This window comes from Lissotriton helveticus, chromosome 11 (genome assembly GCF_964261635.1).
Source record: "Lissotriton helveticus chromosome 11, aLisHel1.1, whole genome shotgun sequence".
In the NCBI taxonomy this organism is placed as follows: Eukaryota; Metazoa; Chordata; class Amphibia; order Caudata; family Salamandridae; genus Lissotriton; species Lissotriton helveticus.
This window is the reverse complement of record NC_136072.1, coordinates 833,341,936-833,365,678: the sequence shown is the minus strand read 5'-3', so window position 1 is coordinate 833,365,678 and position 23,743 is coordinate 833,341,936. Positions and strand designations below refer to the sequence as shown.

General features: G+C 46.1%; 1 protein-coding gene across 3 annotated transcripts in view; it reads right to left on the bottom strand.

The window, feature by feature from the left end:
* The window catches only part of GPAT2 (glycerol-3-phosphate acyltransferase 2, mitochondrial), a 1,306,638-nt gene that overhangs the window by 1,155,162 nt on the left and 127,733 nt on the right, over nt 1–23,743 (bottom strand). For all 3 annotated transcript variants that reach the window (XM_078667014.1, XM_078667016.1, XM_078667015.1), the window contains exons 2-3: nt 10,196–10,385; nt 9,579–9,692 (exon numbers count right to left, since the gene is read on the bottom strand). In XM_078667014.1, coding sequence (XP_078523140.1) covers nt 9,579–9,692; nt 10,196–10,261 — 180 coding nt within the window. In that variant the 5' untranslated portion in view covers nt 10,262–10,385. The remainder of the gene's footprint in view (nt 1–9,578; nt 9,693–10,195; nt 10,386–23,743) is intronic.

Genomic DNA, 23,743 nt, shown 5'->3' with positions numbered 1-23,743 from the left:
GAGACCGCATCAAGAGGAGTTTGGTACAGGCAGACATTAAACGGATCCACCCTGATATAGTGCTCCTACAGGAGACTCATCTCCGTGGGAATAGGTGTGGTTTCCTGGGAAGAAAGCCCTACACCGTCCTGGCGCACGCGGGATACACGACAGGGTCCAGAGGGGTGGCTATTTTAGTAAAGCTGTCCCCACCCTTCCAGATTCAGCGTACATGGGCAGATGAGCAGGGCACGTATGTGGGAGTCAATGGGAGGTGGGGAAGGACTGAACTCACAATTATATCAGTGTATGCCCCACCTCAGCTCCAAGCCAGGACCTTAAAGGGTGTCACCGACATAATGCTTGAAACCCCGAACGCTACACTAGTGATAGGTGGGGACTTTAATGACGTAATGTGCCCAGAGGTTGACAGGACCGGGAACTCCACAAGAACTGGGACCGAAACACACCTGGCGAGATTCGCTCACTCCCTGGGCCTTGTGGATGTCTGGAGGGCAGCGCACCCGCGAGACGCCTGCTTCTCCTACTTCTCAGGGGCACATCAGGTGTATTCTAGATTAGACTACATTTTCGTCACACTGCGTCTCAGGGGACAGATCAGAAGGGCGGAATATCGAGCCCGTGGTCTATCTGATCACTCACCGCTAGAAGTCAGTATAGGCAGGGATAGAGCTGGCCCCAGAGGGGAATGGCGCCTCCCGGCGTGGGAATTGCAAAATAAAGAATTACGCCAGGGCCTTAGGGCTGACACAAAAATTTACTTCAATGAAAACACGGGTTCGATCCAATCAGGGGTGATAGTCTGGGAAGCATACAAAACAGTCCTTAGGGACCGGGCGCAAAACAGACTATCCTGGGCCAAGAAAAAGGAAAGGGAGGAGATGGACGAATGCGAAGCCCAGATCCTCGCCCTTGAAAAGCTGGGCCTGACCCAACAGCCTGACCAATATAAGCGTCGCCTGAGAGACGCCCAACTTAACTATAGGGCCTTAGCGAAAGACGCATAGATTAGCCACGCTCCACAGGTTGTATGATGTTAATGACAAGTCGGGAAAACTGTTGGCATGGCTCAGCCGCAAGGAAATGGAAGCTCGCTGGGTCGAAACAGTTATCGACGAGACGGGCGAGCAGGTGTGCCTAGACGAAGGGATAGCAGAGGCGTTTGCCACCTATTATGGCGCCTTTAATAAAGCCCGGGACCAACGGGAGACCCCAGACATACTGGAATACCTGGAGGCGGTAGAAGTGCCTCAACTATCAGAGGAAAACAGGGACAGTCTAGAAACAGACCTTTCACTTGAAGAAATCCGTCAGGCTATAACCAGGCTGAAACCCGCTAAAACACCGGGACCAAATGGCCTACCGGCGGAATTTTTTAAGCTGGGATCAGACTTGCTGGCCCCACACCTCCTATCTCTTTTTAGGGGCGCGTTGGAGGAGGGGACCCTTCCCCCAGATCTGCGTAGGGCAACCATAGGCCCCATATACAAAGCTGGGAAGCCGCCAATGGACTGCGCCTCATACAGTCCTATTTCCCTCCCAAATATAGAAGCAAAGATCCTAGCGACGGTACTGTCCTTACGTATGAGACAGGTCATCACTGAGGTGATAGACACGGATCAAACAGGTTTCATGCCCAGAAGGGCAACCCGGATGAACCTGCACAGAACCCATAATTGGATGATGGAGGCGATGGCTCGCGAGCAACCTCATCTCCTCCTTTCCCTAGACGCCGAAAAGGCGTTTGACGCGGTCCACTGGCCGTTTCTTGAGGCCACACTGACGAGATTTGGATTTGGGCCGGAGTTCAGGAAATGGGTGCGCCTGCTATACACGACCCCGGTGGCGCGCGTGAGGGTGAACGGCCGGCTGTCCCGGGAGTTCCCAATACAGAGGGGAACCCGACAGGGGTGCCCATTCTCCCCGCTCCTCTTCGCTTTCACTATTGAAGTGGTAGCTTGTGTGGTGCGGCAACGTCCGGACATACGAGGATTTCTTATGTCGGCGGCAGACGTCGCAGAGGAAAAAATGTCCCTGTATGCGGACGACATACTCCTATACGTTACTGACCCCGAATCTACCCTCCCCGCTCTTTTTGAAGCACTGAGCACGTACGGCACATACTCAGGATATACCATCAATTGGCACAAATCGGTTATATTCAGTCCCAAATCGGGATACAATTGGCCCTCCCTGCCCCACACCCTACAGGTAGCAACCCATGGCTTTCGGTACCTGGGGGTCTACTTAACACCAGACAGACAACGGTCGTAGAAGGAGAATATACACCGTATCCTTCTAGCCTTTAAAGAGGACGCCCAACGCTGGAAGACACTTCCCCTAACCATACTAGGCCGAGCGGCCATGTTCAAAATGATCACGCTCCCGAAATTCTTATACGCTCTCCAAAATGAGTATTTCCCCCTCGCGCAGCAGGTATTCCAAGCAATCAATGCGGAACTGCGGTCTCTATTGTGGCTAGGCAAACAGCCCAGAGTTGCACTCACTACGCTGTGCCGCAATCAGTACAATGGGGGAATATCGTTTCCAGACATGGAGGCGTACTACCGAGCAACGCATCTCACCCCAATTTCGGATTGGCTTCATGCAGAAGCAACTCATCCCACCTGTAGGCTAGAAAGATATAAAATGGGGAAGCATACTCCACTGTATTACCTGTATGGGGGAAAGACGCGCACGGGATTGCTCCCGGCCACCCGGACGACTATTACACTGTGGCACAGTGCGCACAGGACCATGGGTTAGCACCATACACCCACGAAACAGACCACACTATGGCACTGCACGTGGCTACGCGAGCTGCATAAACTGCGCGGCTTTCAAGCATGGGACAACCTGGGCATATCCACCCTGGGGGATGTAATGACAGCCACCTCCCTGAAAACGTTTCAAGCGCTACAATCAGATTTCGGGCTCAGCACCACACAACACTATAAGTACCTACAATTGAAACACGCTTGGAATGCGGAAGGCCCCTTCCCCTTCCCTTTGCAAGAGTATGCGCCGCTAGAGGAACGTTTGCTACAGGAACACCTACAAGAACAGGCAGTGTCATACACCTATAGAACCCTGATTAATAATGCCCCGGACTGCTTGACTAAATTGAGGGAGACCTGGGAAAGTAATGTGGGAACCTTTGACACCACGGACTGGTGTGGGGGAGCCCTGCGTTTGGTGTATGCAGTACTTCCCAGGTGCATTTACCATAACACCTAGACCAGAATGCTCTGATTTCACATCTTTGAACACTTGGACCGTTGCTTCTTGAATATCCGAATTTCTTTTGAATATGGTTCCTTACCTCATACTCATTATGTCTGGACAAGCCCCTATTTGACATACGACGATAATATTTCGTCTCGCCTAGCCTTGAAAAAGTCTTAGTACTTACCTTCAGTACTGACGAAACACGTGTCGGCTGTCTTTTTGTCAAGTCTACTCCCATGGATTTTTTGAATAAAGAACATGATAATTTGAACTTTCTTGTTTGTTTGTGATGTCCAACTACTGCTGTTATCGGAGAATCTCTACATATTGTGAAACAACTAGGAGACCTATTAGTCTGCTCGTGTACATATGTGTGTTAGGAATGTGCTTGATTTGACCCTCTTGCTTCACTTGTATTTTGCCAATCATTGATTGTCATTGAATCTCTCTTGGTAGTGGAGGATAGCGGTCTATGCAGCACTCCGTCTTCGCAACTGAAGATTCATTACTATTCCAGTACTTGTTATACATCCAATTGTCATTAGTGAATGTGCGGTCTTTTCCTTTTGGATACACCACTACCGTTTTTCCCTTTCTACCACGGACTGGGAATCGGCACTTATGCATCCCCGGGAAGTGGCAATCAAGTCCAGACTCAGATTGATACAATATAAAATCCTACATCGGATCTACTACGACAGGGCCCGGCTGCACAGGATGGGTAGAGCGGGGGACCCGTGTTGTTTAAGATGTGGACATGAGCAAGGAGACTTCTATCATACTATATGGGACTGCCCCCAGATTCAGACATACTGGGAGAAGGTGACGATGGAATTGTGAAAGGTACTGAACACAACCCTGCCACTGGACCCAAAATGTATCCTTCTAGGTATACCGGGGGATGTGGATCTGAGTCGTCCCCACTTCATCTTCAAAGCCCTGGCCCTAGTAGTGGCTAAAAGAGACGTTGCCAGGAGGTGGGGCTCTGCACAGGGACCACAAGTGGAGGAGTGGAAGACGGGAATGGACTTATACATGGCAGCGGAGAGGGTCACGTATAAAGCTAGGGGCTGCCCCAAAGAATTAAAAAAAAGTGTGGGGTAAATGGAGAACGTACTACGGCATAGATGGGGAGGTAGACCACCAGTCGCAGGGAGATGGACAGGCGCCGTAAGAACATGGGGCGGGATGGAGACAAATCTTACTAACCGGCAAGAGGGATGGTGGGACCAAGACACGAATGAGGTGGCGAATGAGGCGGGAAGGGGTAATGATAGACGAACATTAAACGGAACTCCTATTGTATGGTGGGGGTCGGATGGTGATGTAATGTACTCAGCGCACTGGACAGACTTTAATGCATACCCTGATTGTTTATGGTTTGTTATGCACGATGCAGGAAAAATCAATAAATATATTACAAAAAAAAAAAAAACACTGCCATAGCAACAAGCACACATTTAAGTGGGTGGTTCTAGAGAAAGCGACAGGAGATTCTAGATCAGTAGAACGGTTGCTTATCACTAAGGAGGCGAGATGGATTTTTCAGGAAAAAAGTGAAAGAACAGGGCTTAACGAATTACTGGAATGGAACAAAGTACATTAATATAACTTTGACTTTGGCTGACCCGAGGTATAGATCTGGAAAGTTTTAGTCCCAAGCGGACATATCGAGCTTGAATTCTGGGTCAGGAATACTTCTTTTCCATAAGTGAAGGTGTATAAGCGTGATACCCCCTGATACTTCCTAAATTTGGTGTATGAAGCCTTACAGTTTTCTATATAACTAGGCCCATGTACTGATGGCCATGTATTGCCCTATAGCTTCTGAATCATCGGGCTCAGATAAAATTCTGCATAAAACATAAAGGCTGCATATGGAAGGTATCTTGAATATATGTGTAGAAGGGAGTGGTGATTTGTTGTCATGCCGCAAACATTTTGATAAAAAATCCTGTTTGTATAGCGTTCTGAAATTACATGCATCTAAACAATATTCTAATTAAAGGGGTGGGCGTCCCTTTGATTTTTACCAATCTATTGGATATTCGACTGTCCTCTCTGGCTATGTACCACAGAATACATTTGCACTTTTGGGCTTGAAAGAATTCATATTTAAGTATATTGGTCATAGCCTGTGTAATGAAAGTCTCTTTTTTATCATCAGAAACGGAGTGCTATAATTCGCGAGATGTTTTAAACAGAAATATTGGCAAATAACATACTAAACTTGAACGTACCACCATTCCAAGATGGCGCCCAAAACGGGTACGTGGATCCACGTTGGGTCCCGCGCGATTACGCCATGACGTCTGTGCACGAGATGTTCATAGAGGAAGAAGTTTACCGGGGAGTTACATCGGCTGAGGAAACACCGGCTGTCCCTCTTCCTATGGGTAAGGCGTACGGGGTCCGATATTCGGGTTGGAAAATAGAATCCCGGGACACAAGCGAGTCAGTTTTGTACCAGGGTTTGATGTTATTTGATAAATCAAACACTTGTCTTGTGGTGCAAAGGTGTTTAACCATTAAAAGGATATAGAATGGCTTGTCTGTATAAAGGACTGTAAAGATGCTTAAACATCGAAGTAAGAAAAGCCATTTGATTAAGCCAATACTTGCGGTACCAGGGGGTCAAGCAATGAAAATGGAAAAGGGAAGGTTCGGTGGTAAAGAAACGTAACCACCGCAGTAGGAAATGAGATACATTTAGCATGTAACAAACGGTAGAAAAAGAAAGATACTCTCAGAAATGTAGAAAGGAGAACATAAAATATGCATGTAATCTTGGTACATTTCAATCCCCTGCAGTGAAAATAACCGAAGGGGAGGAAAGGTGACTCACGCTTGAAAATATTTTAGAAATACACGAGGGTTTCGTCCTCTCAGCTGGTACGAGACAAGGTGGCTGATTGAGGGTAAATACTGTGGAGTTATGTGCAATTGGGACATGCCAAACGTTTAGCATTTTATAAGGCAGGTTGACAACTGTATGTGTTTTGTTTGTTTTATTTCACAGTTGTGAAGACGATGTATGTGCAATGCAGTGGCTTAAAATATGTGACACCCTGAAGAAATTGCCAAAAATTTGAGTGGCAATGAAACATGTCGGCAAGTAGAGTATGGTTGGATAAGTAGTAGCCACACTCACTTTTTTAAGAGCCCACAACCAACACGAAGGAGACAGAATAAAATTTAATATCCGTGTTGTTTGGGGTCTGTATGTTATTTTGACTTCATATTTGTTATTCGTTGTATACCTACACTGCACGTATTCATAAACACATTCTTTGTTTGTTAATGGGACACATATTTTTTCGAGCTTGATGGTGCCAATGATGAGATCAGGGCAATCTTGGGGAGTACCTGGCAGGTTCCCGTTGGTGGTGCGCCCGTGAGGCGCCATCTCGCTCACACACACTTTTTTCCTTTGTCTGAGTTTGACACTTGGGTGTGTGTTGTTTGTTGTCTCACAACTGTTGTTTTACAAAAGGGATCGGGCAAGTTTTAAATATGGCACAATGTGGATGTACCTCCTACCCCATCAATTAAAAGAGGGGAGTTAGTTGTAATGGCTTGCGACATACGGTACACCATTAAAAACAGAATTTAGTCAGTGCCCTTGGGTCTAGGTCATTTTTGTGGAAATTGGTCTCCAAATTCACCTCTTCAGCGCTTAAGAATGTGGGAAATATGAATCAGGATTTCGGTCATTCTCTACTTTCATGCGTTCTGAATAAAGTAGAGGTTATCTATAATAAACTCACTTCTAATATAATAACAAAGGACATTTTTCTTAGGGACAGCAAGAAGGCTTCATTCACCGAATTTAAATTTCTTTAATTAGATCAAGTTAGACCGGTGGTTCGATCTACTAAATCTGCGTCACCTCACTATCTGTGTCTCCTAACATTGTACTCCTGACCCGGTGGCTGCCCAATTGATGTCTATTTTTAATACCGCATTTAGGACAGGTGTCTTTCAAAAAGATTGGAAAGTTACTTCAAATCTTTTGTTGCTTTAGAAAGTCAATATGAATAAACGTGTTCCCAATAGTTACAAACCAATTTCCAGGTTGCCCTTTCCAGCTAAAATACTGGAGAAAGAAATGAATCGTCAATTATCGGCCTTCCTGGATAGTAATCAGCTGCTGGATGACACCCAATATGGATTCCACATGGGGTATTCTATGGAATCTGCTCTTATTATAGATACAGAGATGGTCAGGGCCACAGTGGCTGGTGGGGGCAATGCTGCCTTCATTTTTCTCGACTTTACCGCGGCCTTTGACATGGCCAGTTTTGGCCCTTTTTAGATACTTTCTTACAGAAAGAACCCTAACTGTGTCCATAGGCGATTTCACATCTAAACCTTTTCCTTACCGTGCGAAGTTCCCAAGGGCTCCTCAGTGAGTCCAACCCTTTTCAATATCTATGTTACTCCACTGGCGGCTTTGGTGAAATCTTTTGGTCTATCAAATGTCTCATACGCGGATGACACACAAATCGTCTCTCTTTCTTGGAATGGTCATGACATAAATGAGACGTTCTGTAATTGCATTAGGGAGCTTGCATGGATATGAATTGCCTTAGGTTGAACTGTGCAAAAACGAAGGTCATCTTATTTGGGAAAAACACCTCCTTTTGGAATCCCTCCTGGTGGCCGGACAAACTGGGTTTGCCTCCGGTTCCAGTGAAAAAGGTGAAAAACCTGGGAATCCTGATTGATGACCAATTGATTTATAAAGAACAAGTCAGTAAGGTAACTTTTACAGCCTTCTTTATGCTTCGTACGAGAAGGAAAATAGCACTATTTCTTCCCTCAAACCTGCTGAAAACAGTGCTTCTTTGCCCTGTGAAGTCCAAGTTGGACTATTGTAATGGACTAAATGTTAACCTACCTAAAGCTCCCGTGAAAAAACCTGAAGATTCTACAGAACACAGCGGCGAGGATGCTGATGAAGACCCAGAGGTTCCAGTCAGCCTCATAGGCTTTGGTGAGCTCCCTGTGCATCCAAGGATTTGTTTTAAAGCGCTCTGCTTCAGGGACAAGGTGCAGCCTTCTTAATAGAAAAACTCAGAAGGTATGTTCCTAATAGGATTCTTCGGGCCAGCACAGCCAGATATCTGGTCGTGCCACCCTAAAAGCTCTTCTCCTGGGGAGGTAGGAGCTTTATGCTCTGTACAACTCAAAACTGGAATTGGCTTCCATTAGTAATAAAATCTTTCTCTCTTTAGCGTTTCCGCAAGCTTCTAAAAATGCGTCTCTTCACTAAATTCTATGTTCCTCTTGTTCTTTGCTTCTTAGCACCGAGAAGCCTCAGGGTAATTGTTTGCGCTTTATAAAACCCAAACCAAATCAACTATTCTACGGACCAACAAGAGATTTAACGTTCTTTGGTTACCGTTACTCCTTTGAGGAGCAAGTGACGAGGGGTGGGGGCGGACAAAATTGAAATCCTGAATACAGGCTCACAAAATAAAGTGGCAGCAGTCTGTGAACAGGTAAGTGCTGACTGAGAACAAACAGGGGCTCAAGCAGTACTCTACAACAGCCCAAATCAAAAATGGTTTGTTTGGAAAATAACTGCAGATTTACAGAGCAACTAAAGGTCGTGTTGTGCTTAGGAGTGAAATATTTCGTTGCCTTATCAGTAAAATGGACCAGTCTGAACTTGATTCCTTCAGAGAATAGCCAAAACTCTATTTAATTTTCGGTTAACTTAGACAGAAATCCGGTTCATAAACTTCCGCCTTATTTAGTACATAATTAATTTCCATCATATTTACCTGTTGTATATTGTGCATGCAACTGGAATACTATAGCGGCTAGTCTTGTCTCTGTAAATTGAGCATTTGACAATGGTGGATAAGGAAATTGAAAAAAATCAGTACCTTCAAACCCTCTCGAGAATGATAAAGAAAAATCGCACAGCAATTGCTAAGAACATAATCAGTTACTAGATTAATCAAACCAAGATCCAGACTGCAAAGCAAGTCACTTTGGACTTCAAAAAACATACAGCAAACAAATGACCACATTGTGTTTAAAACTCTGAAAGCATGAATGTTTCTTTAACATACAAACACACCAAAGAGGAAAATATAAACAGAAACGTCCAGTTCTCCTTGACAAAAGTGGGCTCTTGCCAGATGTAGGTATTTTGAATCTAGGAAAGTCCTACATTTTGACAAAACGAGTAAAGGCACTATAGGAATAGCGTTCCAGAGAGCAGACCACTGAACCAACAGTAATGGTACAAAGAGCAATATGTCAAGATTAGGGATCATGAGAACTTGCTACCATACAAATTTAAAACCATGCCTGCTATCTGCAAAACAAAGCCTTACCCAGCTCCGGGGGCTACAGGATTGGCAGCAGCGCCCAACATTGGGGCGGTACTTTCCTAGAAAAGGAGTGACGTTTCCTATCTTCATTCCAAGACGTAGAGATAGGTCATGCACCTGAAAATAAAACATATAAATATTTGTGATCAATTTTGACACATAAAACAGAGTAAGGAGCATGTCACTGAGGCAGGGGAGAGTTTGTAGTGACGCACGGAAGAAGAGAATATACTCTGTTTCAACGAAATGACAATCAGTCAACCTCCTCTGCCTCTCACTTCAGGGGTATGAGGAGTCTGGAAGGATGTAGATGACCAAAGGGAACGTGTTCTGGCAATAAGAAAATGGCCCAAGGGAGGATCTGTCATCAACATGCCGGTGACTGAAGGAAAGACAGCTGAAGCCTCACAGTGAGGAGCTGAACAAGACTGGAAAAGGAATAGGCAATACTTCTCATTGTGTTCCTAAAAGATCTTTTATTCTTCCCACCCAATACATATCACTACTGTTATCTTTCCATGATATCAGAGTTTCCTCTTCAGAGACCCGCTGCCACTGAAAACCCCCCCACACCCAAGTACTCAAAAATATGGAAATCCCAAGAGTTCTACAATACGTACTCTGCCCCGGCGAAAAGGTTGATGTCCAGTATGTGTTGACAAGAAGACATCTTCATCTCGCCCCATCACTGCTAGAGTTTCAATTTCACTGTCTCCGCAGTCAATCCACTCTTCCTTCTCGACTCACCCTGGTGATCCTTGCTGCAGTCGGAGGATTCACAACCCGATTCTTTCAAGAAGGAGCGCAGATCTAAAGAACAGCAGAGATAAAAACAACTCTGAAATGCTTGATTTAATGTCAATCACGGATAATTGCTCTGGCCTGTATTCAAGCTTTCTTTGCTCACTGCACCACTCTAAATAGGGACCAACCTTTAGCAATTCCAGCTTAGTCCTGCTCCACAAAGGCAGCCTAGTCCAGCCCAAACTGCCAGGTCACCCCCACCAAATGGATCCATAGCAACACTATAGTCTTCTGCCTTATTGGGCATCATCAATGAGGTAAATTTTGCTTTACATAGCACAGACCTCGTATCTGGGACACCAGTGACGTTTAGGTTGTTTAACTTTGAAAAACAAAAACGTGCCAATAACCCTAGGTGCAGTGGGTGGCCCCTGACATTTTTCCCGTCCTTACTTTCGCACAGGGACTCTAGCTGGATCTCACTGATGAGCCCAAAAAAACTAAAAGAGCTCAGGTTGCTTGTGTACCCCTTCAGAGGGGGTGAGGTTGCCTAGAAGTTTAGGTTGGGCTGCTCCTATTAGAACACGACCAACCCTGCCCTCCTTACCTCTCAGAGTAAGATGGTTTGAGTATGCCATACACAATGTTGCACTCAGCAGAAAACAAGCCTGTGTGTACAAGTTTCTTCTAATAAAAGTTGTGACTCGTTAATTTGAGCTAGCTCAGCTTGGTTTTAAAACCACCCTTTGGAGCTCAGTTCTGGGTTGATTTGAGTTAAAACCATGGGTGCTCTGGAAAATCATCTTGCCAAAAATAAACAGCCCAGAAGAGAATGTTATCCTTTACTAACATAGCTCATAAGGAGGAAGCAAAAGATTCAAAATACTAGATCTTCAAAACATATGTAAAATGTCTGGAGTTCTTCTAAACTTTGAGTGCTTATATTAAGTAACTGCTCCTATCAGCCAATGTTGCCGATATCAGTTACGTTATGCTAGGATAAGCCTACATTAATTTCGGACTGTATCTCTGCATCTTTTTTTCATTTTTAAAAAGCTTCCCTTCTAGTGTTCATCTTTCTCTCTGACCTTTCATTTAGTGACTACATTGCTATTATGAACCTCCTTACAGGGTTCTTTGAATTTTGTTTAAAGGGTGGCACCTAAATCATCATGGCTAGAGTAAATGTCGGAGAACAGACTTTTTGATGGTGATCTTTTGACATTGCTGTGAAATTTAGAGACATATGGAAAAGAAACAATTGATGGACAGAATGCTGGACAATGCAAACATTCACCCCCAGTCACAAGGATCTGGGTTAAATCCATCATTCTTTTGCTCACCAAACCACCCCAGTTTGGACCCAGCCATATGCAAATCAGTCTTGACACTGTTCCTTGTGGGAACAGTCCACCCCAAACTGCCAAAGCCAGGTCCTCCCTGGACCAGAAACAAGCATCCTGGAACCGGTTTCTGGCCATCACCGGTCATCAGCCAGGCTAGCTTGAATCCAGTGGTGTAGTGAGCACGGGACCCACGTTTGGGCATACCCTTCCCACTTAGGGTGACATATGCAAAAGAAACAATTGATGGACAGAATGCTGGACAATGCAAACATTCACCCGCAGTCACAAGGATCTGGGTTAAATCCATCATTCTTTTGCTCACCACACCACCCCAGTTTGGACCCAGCCATATGCAAATCCGTCTTGACCCTGTTCCTTGTGGGAACAGTGCAGCCCGAACTGCCAAGCCAGGTCCTCCCTGGACCAGAAACAAGCATCCTGGGACCAGTTTCTGGACATCACCCGTCATCAGCCAGGCTAGCTTGAATCCAGTGGTGTAGTGAGCATGGGACCCACGTCTGGGCACACCATTCCCACTTAGGGCGTCATATGCAAAAGAAACAATTGATGGGCAGAATGCTGGACAATGCAAACATTCAACCCCAGTCACAAGGATCTGGGTTAAATCCATCATTATGAACCCGAAACCGGTCCCAGGATGCTTTTTTTCCGGTCCAGGAAAGACACAGCTTGGCAGTTCGGGCTGGACTGTTCCCATGAGGCACAGGGTCAGACTGATTTGCATATGGCCATGTCTGAACTGGGGTGGTGGAGTGAGCTAAAGAATGGTGATGGATTATACCCAGATCAGTTGACTGGGTGTGAGTGTTTGATTTGCTCAAACGCTCCGTCCATCATCCCCTTTCTAGAGGCTTAGAGACTGCAGGATGCCTGGTACCAACTAGATCATGGCCAAATTGTGGAACATTAGTCAGACAAAACCAAAGATCTTAATATTCAAGGTTTTCTCTCCTTTATGTTTGAGTTACTAATGGTAATTGCTTTCTGCATACCAAATGTCATTATTGTTTACCACTTGGGTCCCTGCTGACATCCCACTCTGCACTGCTTATAGCGAATATAGCCCCCCTTCATATCCGGTAATTTTCCCACCTTTACTCCAAATCCTGGAACAGTATACCTCTTCACTCCTATCAGTTCGATACAAATCTAGGGACCTGGATTTTTAATCTTCAACTTTAGGAAGGGTTTGTTGATCTACTTTTGAGTTTTCTAGAAGAGGTCAGCAAATATATACCCTTAAATATGATGACATGGTAATACTCCAATTTAAACATGATTATGAATAAACAGGAAAAATATGTTAAGGCAGAAAGGAAAATAATTCCACACTTTCAATTATATTTAAATGTGTATTAAGGTTGTTCCGCCTGTAGACTAAGCCTTTCCAAAGTCCATCACCACAACATTCTCACAACTTTGATGACCTAATACAGCCAATGGTCGAGAGGTAGCCAGTTAATTTGTGATTTTTTTTGTATAAAATCTTCAAGTTATCCAGCAGATTGTAAACAATATGGAAGGTGTGTAAAAACATAAATACACAGTAAATGCAACTGCTTTACAACTACATAATTTCACTGTACTGCCTTAAAAGGTCTGTTCATTGTAAAGTCTGTCCACCAACACCATCCTGTAAATAAGAATTTACAGGTCTTTAACCCATCAAAGGTATTTTTCCAATACCTCCTCACTGTGGGGAGAAATCCCAGGGTGATCGTGTTGGGATGGGAATTTACCTTGCATGATATACAGTTGTGTTCCCTTGCCCTAACTGCCCAACTACGAGTATCTGGTATTGGTTTTTAATTTTGGCTCTAGCTTTATGCTAATCTAATGTTTGCAGATGCCTAGGCTTGTCCCTTGACATGAGTGACGTGGAGGGGTGCGCATGAGAGCCCACACTGAACAGATAATGGACTACTTACTGTCCCTGTCATGGGATTCACACACACACACACACAGATGATGGCAAAGTGCCATGTTTAGTGACTCCATAGACTTTTTTAAATAATACTTTTAATGCATTTTCAAATAAACAATTCATTTGTATCAGAAACTAATGACTGCATCATTTTACATGGCACTGTATGTCTGGTGTGTCAATGCCCACCCATTGTAACCCAGTCACACTAACGTGAGGACTCATTACAACCAACATCCCCCTCAACCTCGCAGTTTTCAATGCTCCTCCTGCCAGTGTCCATGTCTGCCATATTATTCAGGCAACCTTCTCCCTCATCGATTTATGAGCACCAGCATGTACCAATCCATGCCTTCCTTCCAGCCATTAAGGTCTGGAGGAGAAGCAGGGTGGGAGTTTTATCAACCACTGTCTGGTGATATTTTTCCTTGCCCCTACATTGCTGAGTGTTTTGATAAATCTCAACATGCCCTCATCTCCCCAGTGTTGAGTAGTAACAATTTGGAATCCAATACATAATATTTTTATTTTTAACATAACAGTCCTCTGGTTGGGTGGGACTTAGCGCGTCCATACCACCGAGGCTTTACACACAGCACTGTAAATATATTCACACTCACCTGGTCCTGACAAATGCCTGATAGATCCTATCACATAGGCTGAAACATGTTGACCATCTTTTCACTTGGGGTAACATTGGACCTTTAATTTGTGTCCGTTATCCTTCACATTTTTTATTTGTCGATTTGGCGAAACTAATCACGTTTTTCGATCAAATTGGCCATTTTAAATTTTTCACTGCACAATCAAAACCAGCTCCGCAGTAACACTGGCGTTGAAGCACACCGGGATGGCATTAGGCCATTCCTGGTGGGGCCCAATGATGAAGCATGTCACCGACTAGGTCGGTGAGTGAGGGCCTTCTAAAAAAAACTACTGTTTTTTTCGTTTCAAACAACAGAGTGTAATAGCTTCTTGTTGCTTACATTGGTAGTCATCCCTTGAACTAGTGTTTGATGCTCCTTTGTTGTTCTTTAATATCATCCCGGGGGTATAGGAGCGTCTGGTCTCCCTCTCTCTCTTGTTGTTACTTAGTAACAATTTGGCCATGCCTTATAGTTCCACACCTACCACATGCCACAAGCACTCTCTCGCCCCCTCCCACAAGCGGTCTGCCCAGGGAAAGGGCCCACGTATGCGAAGGCTCTCCTTTAATTGTATCCCTTTGTGCATCTATCGGTATCTGCCTTTCCCATTTTCAATAGCGTGGTTTTTGCCTAGTAGCACCTAAGTAGTATCAGTAGTTGAACAAGACAGAATACTACTCTAAGTGCTAATTCCTTCAGAGTCCCACTCCTCATTCTCTAGTTTCCCTAATTCTTGCTCCAAATCACGTCTCAGTTGCCCCAGGGGTAAGGGTAGGTACTCACTATTTCCCTGTATATCAGTGAGTTTGCCTTTCTTGGGAGGGGTACAGGAAACACTACCTTTCAGCGACAAGGAGTCCTCTATCGTTGAACCCACAGGCATGTGGGACACAAGCATATGTCTGATTTGAAAGTATGAGTAGAATTGAGAGAGTCTGCCATATTGTACTCTCCCTGAAGTGTCTTAACTGAGAGTAATCCTTCCCCTCTCGAGGTCCCATAGTTTGCTGACGTCATCCGATTTCAGAAAGTCACTCACTTTTCCACCTGTGCAAATGCATCGTTATCCATCAGTGGTGTTTCACTAGTCCGGACTCTCTCCCACCTGAGATCTCTCTTCGTCTCCTTCCAGATTTTGAGGACTCATCCTGTGTGTAAGGCCATCTTCCCCTCCTTCTGACTGTATGGGGCTGTGGGGTATCCCCTTGATCCCACTGCTTGCCTCTCAACTCTGAGAACCGGTTCCTTCTGTGGGGAGAATGCCTTTGTGTTAATCACCTCCAGTTAGGCCACCCAATAATACTTCTGCATATCCGGGAGTGCAATTCCACCATCGTAGATAAAAATACCTCTTATTAGTTTGTGGATTGCGATGCATAGTGGTCCATTACACAGCAGAAGCCTAAGCGCCACTTCTAGTTCCATAAAGAACTCTAAGGGGATCGGATATATGTAATTTTGAAGGATGTATAAAAGATAATGGTAGGAATCACCAATGCTGACCGTTATCTTTAAATTTATCTAGTTGAGTATATCTAATTTGTTTAAAGAATTCCTCATGGTCTCAGGTTATGCATATGCCCAAATATTGAAAATTCTCTGGGGAGACTGCCTGCGGGCACATGTAGTATTGGTGCGGTAACAATCCAGTCAGTGGGAACAACATGAAACATGCAACTTGGAATTCCTCCATAGTTGAGACCAGATCATTTTATCTGAAGGGAAAGCAAACTGGCCCACTTGCGTAAAGTTCAACTTCAATGCACTTAACAAGATCCTAGCGCTAACATCGCAACTGCATGCCATGCCTATTTGTGTATGTACCAATATACAACAAGAGAGAGGGTTTTCAGGTAATCTAAGAAGAAGCACTCTTAGCCCCCCCTGAACAATATAGTCACAAACAACAAAAGAGTGCACTTTCCTTGGGAGAGGAAAAGTTGTGTAAATAATCACAGTGGATTCTTTAGAAAGCCCTCACTCACCAACCTGGTTGGTGACATGCTTCATCATCAGGCCCCACCAGGAAGGTCTAAAACCAACCCAGTGTGCTTTGATGCCAGAATTACTGCGGAGCAGGTTATTTTGTGTGCAAGTGATCAAGTGATGCGAGATAAAAGTGACAAAGTTGTGTCTGAAAATGTTCTATTCATAGACCAACGCAGCACGGTTAAAAAGGGCGAGCGGGCGGTTGAAAAGCTGGATCAATATTTCAGCTATGCCGCGGTCAGTGTGGTCAATATGTTTCTGCATACCTGGGTGCAAACTAGCTAGCCATTCATTGGGACCAAATGTGCAGACCCCGGCTGCATTAGCCCGCTAAGGCTCACCCTGACCTGGTGGTCATCAATGTGAAAAATAACAGGAAAAATTACTTAAAAACCTGTTGTGTGCAGGGTCCCTGGTGGTGTTCGGCACCCAGCAGCTCTCTGAAAGGGAAGCAGACACAGACAGACATAGATATATATAAATATGCAGTATGTACAAGCGATATAAGCACTTCATTGCACATATGTCTGCTTATCTGCAGAACATACAAAACGGTGGATCTCCTCTCTGTAGGTGTAATCCAAGGAGTGATCACGGTACTGTGGTGCAGTAGCGTGCGCATTGTATGGATGTGTCCTTAATAAGTAAGGTTTATAAAGTGAGTGGTTTGTTAAGAAGAACGGCCACTCAGTGAGGTGAGGTACCTTGTGACAGTAGCGCTACATGACCTGCACGCCTACTCGGGCAATGACTGGTTTAAGTGCGTGCTTGGCGCACAGGAATATTTTGTGACGTTCACCACCTCATTAGCATTTGAAGTGGTATAAGTGTGTGCTTGGCGCACAGGGTTTAGTTATGTGACATTCACCACCCCATTACGTTTGAAATGTCCGATTGTGATATCTGGGCTTGAGAAATCAAAAATATGGAGCTTACATGCGGCGTAATCACTAATCACAGCATGGGTCTCGAGAGGGGGTGATGGCTGAATAGGCACACCCTGTAGAAAAAGATGGAACGCGGTAAGGAGAGTGCGTCCTTTTCCTGCTAGTTACTTATCTGGATGTGGAGCTGAAGGATCGAGATTCACTCACGCCAGCGCAGTCAAGCACCCTCTTGGTACCTGTGGTCTGCCTCAATTTCCAGACCCCCTCGATGCTGAGGGGGCTGAGAGGCTGTCCTTCAGTATGGAGAGGCATAGATTGAATGCCGGTTGCAGTAAGCGCAAGTGCGCTGGGCGTCAGCGCGCTCGTGACATCCACGATTGCGTCATCACGCGTCCCCTTCCCAGCCAATCGCATCGAGGTTTCAAGGGCACGTGATCGCGTTTATCAGAGGAAAGCTAGTGTGCTAACCTGTTGTTCAGGTTCGATTTTCATCTTAGGAAACCAAGCTTTATTGAGCCTACGTGCAAGGATGGAGACGCTTCTTTTTGTACGGGGTGTGCCTATTCAGCCATCACCCCCTCCCGAGACCCACGGTGTGATTAGTGATTACGGCGCATTTAAGCTCCATATTTTTGATTTCTCCAGCCCAGATATCACAATTGATTCAGAAAAGGGGGGTGGTGGTGAACAGAGTGCCTGAATTAAGCAGACCACTCTTACCCAGTCCAAAGATCAGGGCTTGATCCATCACCGTTTTTTAGCTCACTGCACCATCCCAGCTCAGAACTTGGCTATATGCAAATTAGTCTGTTCCTGTCCCAGTGCATTATGGGAACAGGGCAAACCAAACTACCAAGCCAATTCTTGTACTGGGAAGGAAACAAGCTACCGGGGACCGGTTTCTGGCATTTCAGCCTCATCGGCCCGGCTTGCTTGAATCCTGATGGTGCAATGAGCAAGGGACTCACATCTGAGTATACCCTTCCACGCTTGTGGTGGACAAAATGATTCAGAAAAGGGGGGTGGTGATGAACAGAGTGCCTGAATTAAGCAGACCACTCTTACCCAGTCCAAAGATCAGGGCTTGATCCATCACCGTTTTTTAGCTCACTGCACCATCCCAGCTCAGAACTTGGCTATATGCAAATTAGTCTGTTCCTGTCCCAGTGCATTATGGGAACAGGGCAAACCAAACTACCAAGCCAATTCTTGTACTGGGAAGGAAACAAGCTACCGGGGACCGGTTTCTGGCATTTCAGCCTCATCGGCCCGGCTTGCTTGAATCCTGATGGTGCAATGAGCAAGGGACTCACATCGGAGTATACCCTTCCACGCTTGTGGTGGACAAAATGATTCAGAAAAGGGGGGTGGTGATGAACAGAGTGCCTGAATTAAGCAGACCACTCTTACCCAGTCCAAAGATCAGGGCTTGATCCATCACCGTTTTTTAGCTCACTGCACCATCCCAGCTCAGAACTTGGCTATATGCAAATTAGTCTGTTCCTGTCCCAGTGCATTATGGGAACAGGGCAAACCAAACTACCAAGCCAATTCTTGTACTGGGAAGGAAACAAGCTACCGGGGACCGGTTTCTGGCATTTCAGCCTCATCGGCCCGGCTTGCTTGAATCCTGATGGTGCAATGAGCAAGGGACTCACATCTGAGTATACCCTTCCACGCTTGTGGTTGACAAAATGATTCAGAAAAGGGGGGTGGTGATGAACAGAGTGCCTGAATTAAGCAGACCACTCTTGCCCAGTCCAAAGATCAGGGCTTGATCCATCACCGTTTTTTAGCTCACTGCACCATCCCAGCTCAGAACTTGGCTATATGCAAATTAGTCTGTTCCTGTCCCAGTGCATTATGGGAACAGGGCAAACCAAACTACCAAGCCAATTCTTGTACTGGGAAGGAAACAAGCTACCGGGGACCGGTTTCTGGCATTTCAGCCTCATCGGCCCGGCTTGCTTGAATCCTGATGGTGCAATGAGCAAGGGACTCACATCTGAGTATACCCTTCCACGCTTGTGGTGGACAAAATGATTCAGAAAAGGGGGGTGGTGATGAACAGAGTGCCTGAATTAAGCAGACCACTCTTACCCAGTCCAAAGATCAGGGCTTGATCCATCACCGTTTTTTAGCTCACTGCACCATCCCAGCTCAGAACTTGGCTATATGCAAATTAGTCTGTTCCTGTCCCAGTGCATTATGGGAACAGGGCAAACCAAACTACCAAGCCAATTCTTGTACTGGGAAGGAAACAAGCTACCGGGGACCGGTTTCTGGCATTTCAGCCTCATCGGCCCGGCTTGCTTGAATCCTGATGGTGCAATGAGCAAGGGACTCACATCTGAGTATACCCTTCCACGCTTGTGGTGGACAAAATGATTCAGAAAAGGGGGGTGGTGATGAACAGAGTGCCTGAATTAAGCAGACCACTCTTACCCAGTCCAAAGATCAGGGCTTGATCCATCACCGTTTTTTAGCTCACTGCACCATCCCAGCTCAGAACTTGGCTATATGCAAATTAGTCTGTTCCTGTCCCAGTGCATTATGGGAACAGGGCAAACCAAACTACCAAGCCAATTCTTGTACTGGGAAGGAAACAAGCTACCGGGGACCGGTTTCTGGCATTTCAGCCTCATCGGCCCGGCTTGCTTGAATCCTGATGGTGCAATGAGCAAGGGACTCACATCTGAGTATACCCTTCCATGCTTGTGGTGGACAAAATGATTCAGAAAAGGGGGGTGGTGATGAACAGAGTGCCTGAATTAAGCAGACCACTCTTACCCAGTCCAAAGATCAGGGCTTGATCCATCACCGTTTTTTAGCTCACTGCACCATCCCAGCTCAGAACTTGGCTATATGCAAATTAGTCTGTTCCTGTCCCAGTGCATTATGGGAACAGGGCAAACCAAACTACCAAGCCAATTCTTGTACTGGGAAGGAAACAAGCTACCGGGGACCGGTTTCTGGCATTTCAGCCTCATCGGCCCGGCTTGCTTGAATCCTGATGGTGCAATGAGCAAGGGACTCACATCTGAGTATACCCTTCCACGCTTGTGGTGGACAAAATGATTCAGAAAAGGGGGGTGGTGATGAACAGAGTGCCTGAATTAAGCAGACCACTCTTACCCAGTCCAAAGATCAGGGCTTGATCCATCACCGTTTTTTAGCTCACTGCACCATCCCAGCTCAGAACTTGGCTATATGCAAATTAGTCTGTTCCTGTCCCAGTGCATTATGGGAACAGGGCAAACCAAACTACCAAGCCAATTCTTGTACTGGGAAGGAAACAAGCTACCGGGGACCGGTTTCTGGCATTTCAGCCTCATCGGCCCGGCTTGCTTGAATCCTGATGGGGCAATGAGCAAGGGACTCACATCTGAGTATACCCTTCCACACTTGTGGTGGACAAAATGATTCAGAAAAGGGGGGTGGTGATGAACAGAGTGCCTGAATTAAGCAGACCACTCTTACCCAGTCCAAAGATCAGGGCTTGATCCATCACCGTTTTTTAGCTCACTGCACCATCCCAGCTCAGAACTTGGCTATATGCAAATTAGTCTGTTCCTGTCCCAGTGCATTATGGGAACAGGGCAAACCAAACTACCAAGCCAATTCTTGTACTGGGAAGGAAACAAGCTACCGGGGACCGGTTTCTGGCATTTCAGCCTCATCGGCCCGGCTTGCTTGAATCCTGATGGTGCAATGAGCAAGGGACTCACATCTGAGTATACCCTTCCACGCTTGTGGTGGACAAAATGATTCAGAAAAGGGGGGTGGTGATGAACAGAGTGCCTGAATTAAGCAGACCACTCTTACCCAGTCCAAAGATCAGGGCTTGATCCATCACCGTTTTTTAGCTCACTGCACCATCCCAGCTCAGAACTTGGCTATATGCAAATTAGTCTGTTCCTGTCCCAGTGCATTATGGGAACAGGGCAAACCAAACTACCAAGCCAATTCTTGTACTGGGAAGGAAACAAGCTACCGGGGACCGGTTTCTGGCATTTCAGCCTCATCGGCCCGGCTTGCTTGAATCCTGATGGTGCAATGAGCAAGGGACTCACATCTGAGTATACCCTTCCACGCTTGTGGTGGACAAAATGATTCAGAAAAGGGGGGTGGTGATGAACAGAGTGCCTGAATTAAGCAGACCACTCTTACCCAGTCCAAAGATCAGGGCTTGATCCATCACCGTTTTTTAGCTCACTGCACCATCCCAGCTCAGAACTTGGCTATATGCAAATTAGTCTGTTCCTGTCCCAGTGCATTATGGGAACAGGGCAAACCAAACTACCAAGCCAATTCTTGTACTGGGAAGGAAACAAGCTACCGGGGACCGGTTTCTGGCATTTCAGCCTCATCGGCCCGGCTTGCTTGAATCCTGATGGTGCAATGAGCAAGGGACTCACATCTGAGTATACCCTTCCACGCTTGTGGTGGACAAAATGATTCAGAAAAGGGGGGTGGTGATGAACAGAGTGCCTGAATTAAGCAGACCACTCTTACCCAGTCCAAAGATCAGGGCTTGATCCATCACCGTTTTTTAGCTCACTGCACCATCCCAGCTCAGAACTTGGCTATATGCAAATTAGTCTGTTCCTGTCCCAGTGCATTATGGGAACAGGGCAAACCAAACTACCAAGCCAATTCTTGTACTGGGAAGGAAACAAGCTACCGGGGACCGGTTTCTGGCATTTCAGCCTCATCGGCCCGGCTTGCTTGAATCCTGATGGTGCAATGAGCAAGGGACTCACATCTGAGTATACCCTTCCACGCTTGTGGTGGACAAAATGATTCAGAAAAGGGGGGTGGTGATGAACAGAGTGCCTGAATTAAGCAGACCACTCTTACCCAGTCCAAAGATCAGGGCTTGATCCATCACCGTTTTTTAGCTCACTGCACCATCCCAGCTCAGAACTTGGCTATATGCAAATTAGTCTGTTCCTGTCCCAGTGCATTATGGGAACAGGGCAAACCAAACTACCAAGCCAATTCTTGTACTGGGAAGGAAACAAGCTACCGGGGACCGGTTTCTGGCATTTCAGCCTCATCGGCCCGGCTTGCTTGAATCCTGATGGTGCAATGAGCAAGGGACTCACATCTGAGTATACCCTTCCACGCTTGTGGTGGACAAAATGATTCAGAAAAGGGGGGTGGTGATGAACAGAGTGCCTGAATTAAGCAGACCACTCTTACCCAGTCCAAAGATCAGGGCTTGATCCATCACCGTTTTTTAGCTCACTGCACCATCCCAGCTCAGAACTTGGCTATATGCAAATGAGTCTGTTCCTGTCCCAGTGCATTATGGGAACAGGGCAAACCAAACTACCAAGCCAATTCTTGTACTGGGAAGGAAACAAGCTACCGGGGACCGGTTTCTGGCATTTCAGCCTCATCGGCCCGGCTTGCTTGAATCCTGATGGTGCAATGAGCAAGGGACTCACATCTGAGTATACCCTTCCACGCTTGTGGTGGACAAAATGATTCAGAAAAGGGGGGTGGTGATGAACAGAGTGCCTGAATTAAGCAGACCACTCTTACCCAGTCCAAAGATCAGGGCTTGATCCATCACCGTTTTTTAGCTCACTGCACCATCCCAGCTCAGAACTTGGCTATATGCAAATTAGTCTGTTCCTGTCCCAGTGCATTATGGGAACAGGGCAAACCAAACTACCAAGCCAATTCTTGTACTGGGAAGGAAACAAGCTACCGGGGACCGGTTTCTGGCATTTCAGCCTCATCGGCCCGGCTTGCTTGAATCCTGATGGTGCAATGAGCAAGGGACTCACATCTGAGTATACCCTTCCACGCTTGTGGTGGACAAAATGATTCAGAAAAGGGGGGTGGTGATGAACAGAGTGCCTGAATTAAGCAGACCACTCTTACCCAGTCCAAAGATCAGGGCTTGATCCATCACCGTTTTTTAGCTCACTGCACCATCCCAGCTCAGAACTTGGCTATATGCAAATTAGTCTGTTCCTGTCCCAGTGCATTATGGGAACAGGGCAAACCAAACTACCAAGCCAATTCTTGTACTGGGAAGGAAACAAGCTACCGGGGACCGGTTTCTGGCATTTCAGCCTCATCGGCCCGGCTTGCTTGAATCCTGATGGTGCAATGAGCAAGGGACTCACATCTGAGTATACCCTTCCACGCTTGTGGTGGACAAAATGATTCAGAAAAGGGGGGTGGTGATGAACAGAGTGCCTGAATTAAGCAGACCACTCTTACCCAGTCCAAAGATCAGGGCTTGATCCATCACCGTTTTTTAGCTCACTGCACCATCCCAGCTCAGAACTTGGCTATATGCAAATTAGTCTGTTCCTGTCCCAGTGCATTATGGGAACAGGGCAAACCAAACTACCAAGCCAATTCTTGTACTGGGAAGGAAACAAGCTACCGGGGACCGGTTTCTGGCATTTCAGCCTCATCGGCCCGGCTTGCTTGAATCCTGATGGGGCAATGAGCAAGGGACTCACATCTGAGTATACCCTTCCACACTTGTGGTGGACAAAATGATTCAGAAAAGGGGGGTGGTGATGAACAGAGTGCCTGAATTAAGCAGACCACTCTTACCCAGTCCAAAGATCAGGGCTTGATC